Source organism: Chionomys nivalis, chromosome 24 (genome assembly GCF_950005125.1).
Source record: "Chionomys nivalis chromosome 24, mChiNiv1.1, whole genome shotgun sequence".
NCBI classification, from domain to species: domain Eukaryota; kingdom Metazoa; phylum Chordata; class Mammalia; order Rodentia; family Cricetidae; genus Chionomys; species Chionomys nivalis.
Window position 1 is genome coordinate 19,151,851 of NC_080109.1, and position 9,495 is coordinate 19,161,345.

At 44.2% G+C, this 9,495-nt stretch overlaps 1 protein-coding gene across 1 annotated transcript; it reads left to right on the forward strand.

The window, feature by feature from the left end:
* The first annotated feature begins 36 nt into the window (after positions 1–36).
* Serp1 (stress associated endoplasmic reticulum protein 1) lies at positions 37–3,969 on the forward strand. Its single transcript, XM_057756916.1, has 3 exons — positions 37–510; positions 756–831; positions 2,066–3,969. Exons 1-3 carry the CDS (start codon positions 427–429, stop codon positions 2,104–2,106), a joined length of 201 nt encoding a protein of 66 aa, XP_057612899.1. The 5' UTR covers positions 37–426; the 3' UTR covers positions 2,107–3,969.
* Positions 3,970–9,495: the final 5,526 nt, after the last annotated feature.

Sequence of the window (9,495 nt, forward strand, 5' to 3'; positions counted from 1 at the left end):
CGGGGGGCCGCGCTTTCCGGAGCGTGGAAGGGCCGGCCTGAGGCCGCGGCCGGCCCTCGCCCTCCCTCTCCGGAGCGGGCGGAGTCGGCACTTCCGCGGGGCGGGGTCTGCCCAGTGCTGACGTTGGCAGCCGAACCCGGCCGGAGTAGTTCGAGGCTGCCGGCTGCGCTCTCCGGTTGTGGGACTCTTGCTTCTCGTCCCTGCGCCCCGCTCGCCCCCGGCGCGCCCCCCACACACCCACACACCCTCGGCTGCTCGGACCGCTGTGGTTGGCGGCTGCCCGGCGCTCCGGTGCTCCCAACGCTCGGGCATCCCAGGCCCGGTGACTGTAGGTGGCGTAAAGCGCCGCGAACCGAGCCTCCCGGCGGCCCAGGAGCAGCGAACGAGCGAGTCCGAGGGGTTCCTGGGGCAGGTGGCGCCGCGAAGATGGTCGCCAAGCAGAGGATCCGGATGGCCAACGAGAAGCACAGCAAGAATATCACTCAGCGCGGCAACGTCGCCAAGACCTCGGTAAGGAAGAGCGGGCACCCCTCTCCATGCCGACGCCGGGACCGGGGGCCGAGGCCCGCGCAGGGGCCGCGGCGAGTTCTCTTTCAGACCCGCCTGACTCTGGACTCTAGCTGCGGTGGAATCTGGGGCGGGAGGAGAGATCTGTGAGGTGCCCCGTCGGCCACCTGGCCCTGGGGGTGCAGGCCGCGGGAACCCGGGAGCCGAGTGGTTTCTCTGCATTTGAAACTGGATTTTCCTTTTTGCAGAGAAATGCCCCCGAAGAGAAAGCGTCGGTAGGACCCTGGTTATTGGCCCTCTTCATTTTTGTTGTTTGTGGCTCTGGTAAGTGTTTGGGCGGCGGGGGGGCTTTCTTGGTTTGGAATGACGTGGTGAACGATCAGTGGGCGAGTCCTGCACGCGTTGTTCTCTACCCACCTGCTGAGAGTTTCACGCAATTGTTTCTTGTGAACCAAGTTACTTGTACCATAAACGGTGGTGCCCCAGAAATTTCTCCCACCTTGATTTGTGCTCAGGAAAGATTTTAAAAAGACAGAGAGGGATGAGATCTTCTTAATGATCAGTTGAAAGAAATTACAGACCAAATAATTCTTGGAGTAAGAATGATTTGTCACCCCTTTATCAATGGTATTGCAAAAATCTTAAGACCATCGCTAACATCTGGATACTAGATTGAACTGTGCCAGCTTCTGAGGTCTGTATGTCAAAAACTAACTAAATAAAGTAAGATAGTCCAAAAAATTGATTGTCTGTGGAGGAAACATACCTCTTTGGCAATTTAATGTGGGAGACCAATGTTTTGAGGTTTATTAAAGGCATGTTGAGAAAACTTAGCTACCAAGGCAGCCTGCAAAATTTTAGGGTGGTAGACCCTTGCCTCTGCAGATGCGCTGCAGAATGTCTTTCTGCCCCGCGTTGCTTCAATACGGAAGCTGTTAGTATTGAGACAGATGCTTTTGTTTTCCCACATTCTACAGTTACTGGGGTTTCCATTTCACTTTGCCATTTTCCTAAACTTAACAACTGGAAGCTTTCTTGATAGATGGCCAAGAGCCAACCGGCTTATATAACCCAAAGATTACTGAGCTTCAGCTTTGTGAGAATAAGAAGTGTGCATATGTTAGAACCAGGCCCGCAAGGATGCGTAAGAGATAAACTGAAATAAGTCTGTGCTAGAAAAACGTTTTTTGTTTTGGTACTTTTGATTTACTTGTAAAACAATTTCGTGTCTGGAAGCTCTCTTGGACACCTTACAGGTAAAATTGAAGGAACCTTCAGTTGAAGAAATAATTTGAGTTGGAGATGTAGCTCAGTGGCAGAGTACTTACCTAGCGTGCATGGGGCTCTGGGTACTATCCCCGGCACAAGATGGTAGTAATAGTGTAAAGGCATTAATTGTTTACCTGTGATACACCTGCCTTCCCCTCCTATTATAGTAAAATTAGGTTAGCATTTGTAATGATTTTTCTGGAGTCTGCAGCTGCTCTGGTAGGTTAATTTTCAGTTGACAGGCCTGTTTTCGTCGGCTTCTTTTAATATTCTCTCTTTCTCTTTCCAGCAATTTTCCAGATTATTCAGAGTATCAGGATGGGCATGTGAAGTGACTGACCTTAAGACGTTGCCATTCTCCTGTGAATTTTAGCTTGAACTCATTCCTGATGTTCGCTGCCCTGGTTACAAACAATTCAGTAAATCATCCTGCCTCAGAATGACGTTTTCATATCATTCTTCATGTGGCATTCCAAGGTTTCTTCAAGAGTCATTCCAGGTTTTCTAGTCCATACCACAGTGCCTTGCAAAAGCACCACACGAATAAAGCAATAAAATTTGATTATTAAGCTCCAGTAGTAGACTGTACTTATTCAGTACAGAATGAGTTTTATGTGGTTGTTAAAACTTACGGCTAATTAGATTAAATCTGTGCAGCCAGGGTATAGATTTTGTTAACCCTAATGTGTAAATGCAATTAGCTTAACTTAAATTTTGGAATCTTAAGGTTTTCTATAGCTAGGCACTTTATTACTCTCTTGAATGGAAAGCACACTCCATTATAGGGTCATCATGTAACTATCCTATAACAAGGTGCTTAAACGTGGACAGCTACACAGCCTAGTTTTACACAGTCATTGCCACCTGAAATGTTTGAAAAGCTTCAAGGGCATCCTATAAGTAGAGGTTCTTACGGCTGCATCTGTGTTACCGGCAATGTTTCTGTTACGCAGCCTTGAATTTTGCATGAGTAAGTATAGTCACCTACGATCGATCGCGTTTGGAACTTGGTGGAGCATTTTGTAACGTAATCAGTGATTGCAATTTCACTAAAAGCTATCATGTGGAATGAAATTAGGGAAGGTTTGCCTGTGTCATACTGATTTCACCAGAATGAATTAACAAGGGGTTTTCTGTGCTAGACAAAACTTCAGGGGGAAAGACTGTAGGAAGTGAATGCCTCCTCAGGACATGTTGAGTCCAGTGTGCCATAAGATATCTTAGCATGTTGATTTCACTTTTAATACCAAAAAGGCACATCAGCTAAATGTTATGATTGACATGTCCGTAGGGTACGAGGTCTGTCACTCTAAAGTAGCATTTGAAATGAAATGAACTTACTGATAAGGATCAGTCTCGTCTTCCTTTGTCTGACTTGATAGGTTGTGATTGATCAAATCTTCTTTTTACTGATAGGGTGAGAGTGATGAGGCAGGGTTGTGGTTTCCTGGCGCTGTCAAAAACTGCAAGTCCTGACTATTTATGGACTTAGCCAGAACTTGGTGCAGAACCCAAGCAATTTCTGTGTTTATGAATTGGAAGAAGCCTGCCTATGTTTGCTTTGTCAATTGCCTCGCTCCTGAGGCAATTTCTTGAAATAAACTGTTTTCAAAGGAACAGAAGGGAACTTTGCTACCTGTTCTGTAAGCAGTATAAGCCTCAGGGGGCTTTGTTTCCCCTCGGATGTGGAGGAGAGTGAAGGAAAGCAGTGGTGAGGGATGGACAGGACCTTAAATGTTTGTGGACAGAAAAGAAAGCTGGCTGTGGGACTGCGGGGTCACTGATGCTTACCTGCCTCTTCACCCATAAGTGAATCCCTACACGTGATTCCCTCTGAAGCAAGTCTTGGTTAACTAATTCTATTTTATTATAACTTTAAAAGTGAAAGATAATTCTCTAAATTTATAGCAGGTGCCTTATTTCCTTTGAAGCAAATCATTCCGTACCAGAATTTCCCTCGGTTTACTATAGATAATTGGCTTTAAGGTATTTTTGTTTTTAAACATACATTTTAATTGATTTGTTAAATTGCTACAGCAATCATTTCACATTTGTAAAATTACATTCCCTTTGTATCATGTAATTTACCTATCGAGTGCATTTTATATTCAGGTTGGATTATGCATGTTTGGGTCAATGAAAGCTATGTCTGTTTGATTTATGGTTTAAAAATAAAGTTCCCTGGATATTTGATGCTTTTGTTGTAAAAGAAAATCATTTTGCAGAGTTGTTATTTGAGTACTTTTCATAGTTCTTAGAAAATTATTTTAATGAATGCCTGTATTTAGCCAGATTGGTGGTGACACATCCCTTTAATCCCAGTACTCAGGAGTCAGAGACAGGCAATTCTCTGAGCTCTAGGTCAGCCTGGTCTACAGGATGAGTTCTAGAACAGCCAGGGTTACACAGAGAAACCTTGTCTCAAAAAACTTCCTAAGAAAGAAAGGAAGGAGAATGCCTACTTAATTAAAGACTAATCAAGTGACTGGGTTAGGGTTACTACTGTTGCTGTTAGGAAATATCATGGCCAGAAAGCAAGTTGGGGGAGTAAAGGGTTTATTTGGCTTACATTACCGAATTGCTGTTCATTGAAGGAAGTCAGGGCAGGAACTTAAGCAGGTCAGGAGCCTAAAGGCTGATGCAGGCATGGGGTTGCTGCAAGTACTGGCTTGCACCTCATGGCTTGCTCAGTCTGCTTTCTTAGAGATCCCAGGACCCGCAGGCCAGGGATGGCATCAACCATAATGGACTGGACCCTCGCAGGCATTTTCTCAACTGAGGTCCTCTCCTTGTAGATAACTCTAGTTTGTATGTCAAGTTATAAGACTGATCAACACATTATTAAATTAAAGAGAAGTACATATAAGGTCTGTAAACTGGATGTAATAGCAAGGAAAATGTATAAAAAGCAAGAAAATTCAACACTCATCTACTTAACATGTAGTGGTTACTACCCAAGGTTGATTCAAGGAAAAACCACATTTCTTCGATTCCACTTTTCTACTCGGATTTTATATTATCTTGTAATGTTTAGCACAGCATGAAAATAAGTTTACTCATAATGATCTAGCTCTAACAGAACAAGGCGTTACCATTTCATTGTATGTGCTAGCTTGTATACAACATTGCTGGAAATAAGTAGGCTTCGAAAATAACATTGTAGCAGGATTGCACTGTCATGGGATTTGACTTATGTAATGTGTATACTTAAATATTCAAATGCAAGACCAACTTGGGCTCCCTAAGAGGGTTGTGATCTGGGGCACACAGCACTACATACAGAATTGTTTTAGGACTTGGTACTGGATCTATCAGTAAAGCCATGGTGCTTGGCATCTATAAAACTTACAACATCTTGAAATTCTCAGTTTAAACTTATACATAAGTTTGATTTGCTTTCCACCTCCTATGTCAGAAGGTAGGCGTTGACTTCAGTAGCAATTCCGTCCCTCTGTGCCCCAGTTTCTTTCAGATTGATGTGATAAAATACTCTTGACAAAGCAGTGTAGGGGAGACAGTGATCTAGGGCTCCCTTTGGCTAATAGTTCCTTGTTATAGTCCCTCACAGTAGGGAAGTCACAGTAGCGGGAACTTGAGGAAGTTGTTTTTATCACATCTGTAATACGGAACAGCCATGAATACACATATTGCCAGTACTCAGTTTGCTTCCTCCGCTCCTGTGACGTCCAGGCTCGCCTGCCTAGGAAATGGTGAATTGGTCTTCCCTCCTCAGTCTAGATGCCCCCACAGACATGAGCAGAGGCCATCTCCCTGATGAGTCTAGATTCTGTCAGCTTACAGTAAACGCCACACCCTTTGAGCTTTTCCTACCCAGCTCCATTGTACGGACTAGGCTTAAAATTGGGTTGAGATAGTGTGATCTTATTCAGAAAAGTATTAATGAGCAACGAAATACTAGAAACTATAAAGAGAACATAAAAACTGGTCTTTCATGATTCAAATCCCTGCATGTTACAGAAACAAGCTGGAACTGTGGGAAGATGGAAAACAAAATGCACATCTACCCCATAACACACAGACGGAGCCGTGGAAGGCAAGGCCATGGCTGCCTCAGTAGCTCAGAGGAAACCTGTAAATGCGGTGTGGTAGTGCTGGCTGTCGCTGGGGAACAGAAAGCCAAGGTTTTCTGACTCACTGTGCTCCCCAGAAACCACAGACCTGATCACAAGATGTATGTGCATTTCACATGTACTTTGAGAAAAGCCTTTCATTTTTTTCGGGTTCTAATTCAAAGGAAAAAAAATCATCCTTTTATAAATGCAGTTTCTTTTAAAGTTAGTTCATTGTGCATTTGCTATTGGTTTTTCCTATAGTAGAAAAATGGAAAATTGTGTTATCAGCACAACTTATTTCTGGTAAAGTCCGCTATAATTTCATTGTATTTTATTAAAATGTTCTCATCTGTGGTGTTGAGAAATAATTCCAAAAATAAAACTATTTTTAAAATAATTATTAGGAGCTCCTGGGAGGCTGATGTAGGAAGGCTGCCCAGAGCTCCAGGCCTGCAAAGTGAGACCGAGAAGGAAGGAAGGTATCCTTTTGTCTTTAAAGATATGAATCCCCACGATTTTTCCAGAGGTAAAATTTGAAGGTGCGCTGATGTTTTGGGAGTTTTCACTTCCACTGGGATGGAACAACTCTAGCCTTTGTTCTCAAGGGCACATCACACGGCTCCATTTGCCTTAGCCTTGGCCTTCACAGCTTCCCTCCGTAGAATTGTTCTAGTCCTCGTTTGCCAACTTCCTGTACTTTTCAGCACACACGCACGTGCGCTTGTGCACACACACACACTACATCACTGCCTGTCTTCTCAGATCAGTTTTCATTGCAGGTCTAAATACTGAACCTGTTAGAACTTAGTATACTTCGGTGCTTATTAGTTCCAAGCCTTTACTTTATTCTATCAAGTGTGGGCTCCCTAAGGACGAGAGCTCTATCTTTTTCTCTCCTGCTTCCACCACTCCCAGACCTCTACACAGTGGGACTCAGCGTATTAGCTAAGAGACAGTCCAAAAGCAATGAGCGCCTGATGGTGGGTGATAACACATCAGCAAGACCTTGTCTTCCTGCTGGGCATGGTGGTGCATGCTTGTTATCCCCGCACTCACAGGGCAGAGGCAGGAAAACAGAAGGTTAGACGTCAACTTAGACTGTAATTTGGACCTTATACTCCCACCCCAAATGCACAGCATGTTATACTACAATCCCAGCCACTGTGCTACAATGAGAATTCAAGGCTAGTCTGGACAGTCGAGAAATAATCTTTAAAAAAAAAATTAAGTGGAAAAAAGCATACCTCAGTGTTAGATGGGTTGCCCTGCATGCATGAAGCCTTGGGCTAAACTCCGAGTGCCATCAAAGCAAATTTAAAAAAAAAATCCAAAACACGCCATAACAAAACTTGTGTGCCCCTGTGAAATCCTCTAGCACTATAGTAACAGTCACGCACCACTTAACCCCTCGTGACCTAGTTAAGAACTGTGCTCGGCACCAAAATGTAGTTTCTTGGAACAAACTCACCCAGGATAGACTTATAGGCTTGACACTTGGAAAAACACCAAGAGCATGATATTTGTCCTTTCGTCATATTTGTAAAGGTCACATTAAGTGTTGAGAAAAGCAAAGAGCATTTTATCAGAGAGAGGTAATATCTGACCACACCAGTCAGTCTGGTTATAAGGGTGAGACACCTGCCATTTCGAGCCTGTGCCTGGGGGCTTCAAATTGCTCTGCTTCACTTCCATCTTCGGTTGGGGAGGGGGGGTGGTTAAGAATGCCCATATGACCTTCTCCACGTAGAACCCCTGCAAGCCTCCTGGGTGGACCCCGCACCAACTCTAGCCCTTGGAAACAGGTAGCCCCTCCTCACAAAGCAGCCACAGCACAGTGATGAGCATTTAGGACGTGGTGTGCTTACCAAACCAGATCTCATACGCTGAACAAAAGACTCTCTGGGTTCTTTCGGAAAATGCCTTGTGTATAGCGCTCCTGACCCCATGGCGCCAGGCGCCCTGGAGTGCTGGAGACTCGAGGGAGGCAAGTTTGGTTTTCTGTCAATAAGAACATAACTGCAAGTTCCAGGGCACTCGTACATAAGGAACTGAGTTGGTGATATCTGATAAAGGTTAATCATAAAGGTAAATAGCTAGCCAGAGTATCAAAGCATGTTAGCTCCAGCCCAAGCCACAAAAGGACAATTGTTGAGATACCCCCACCGGATTATGTGGAGACAGAAGCTTCCCGGAGGATGAAACCTGTTTCCAAAGCTTGAAGTCACTCATTCTTGCTTGAGAACAGTATTAAAACGTCTGATGCAAGAACCTTTTCTTCTGTTAAGGAGGACATGAAACTCCACCCTCGTTGCCCAGTGCTGGCAGGGAAAAGCCAGGCCCCACCTCGTCGAATTGCCTGCCACTCAGAACAGGGTGCTGCGGTCATGGGTAACTTGGATGTCTGTTGAAAATAGCGTCCCACCCTGGTCAAGGCTCTCTGAATTAGAGCTTAAGTTTTCTCAGGATCTCCCATGTGTTCTGGTCTGCAAGCTGACACTGGGAAATGTTGAAAAAAGACTAGAATTCCTTTTTTTAAGTATCTTTTAAAAATTATTTCAACGTATGGCTGTTTTGTTTGTTTCTATGTATGTTCATCACAAGTGTACAGTGCCCAAAGGGTGTCAGATTCCCCTGAAACTGGAGTTAACAGACAGTTGTGAGCTGCCAGCTGCCATGCGACTGCTGGGAATTGAACCCAGATCCTCCGGAAGAGCAGCCACTGCTCTTCGCTGCTGAGCCATCTCTCCAGCCTCCATAGGACTAGATTTCTGATTCTAGCTGTGGCACTAAACGGCCTCATGGCCTAAAATCGCACAACCTTCTTTCTTTGCCTGACCGAGAGAAAGGAAATCTGTCTGCCTCAAACAGCTGTTACGATAAAAGCACTTTGCATAGTTAAAAATATTCAGTGCAAATAAGACACCGCTGACTAGGAGAACTTCAAAAACAGAGACATCTGATAGGGTGCGGGACTTTCCTCACTGAAGGCAGAAGAAACAGCAGCCCTCACACCAGCTTGGCAAGAACTCACTCAGCCTCTGATCGCTTGCTCTTCATAGATTTTTCCAATGTAATTTTACTTTGCCTTTAGAATAACTACCAAGCACTTGCAGGACTGTGGTTCATATTTGGCTGTGTAACCCACAATATGAAATGCATTTTGTATGTACTTGGTCCTCAAAGATCTGCTGCACTGGAAAAGAAAGAAAGAAGAGAGAGAGAGAGAGAGAGAGAGAGAGAGAGAGAGAGAGAGAGAGAGGCAAGGGGGGATCTTGGCTTCAAAGTTTGTTCATTCAAAGGTCCTTATGACATCTCTACCACTGTATAAGAGACTTTCCCTCTGTGTGAAAAAGATAGTATGCAAATAAACAGACGCAAACACCTGTCCTTGGAAACGCTTCAATTCTCATGAAAAGTAAGCAAAAACTATTTAGAAACAATGGACTAGATTTGATACTGATTCTAAAAATAACCTTAGGTTTACAGAAAATTTTGGCACCGATAGGACAGAAAGGTTTTGTGTATCTTTTATTCAGCTTCCTTTAAGAGCTTCCTTATCAACAGTATGGTGCATTTTTCAAATCAAGGAACTAGCGATAGTTTGGCATGGCTGCAAATGCCTGTAATCCCAGCCCTGTTCCAGGAA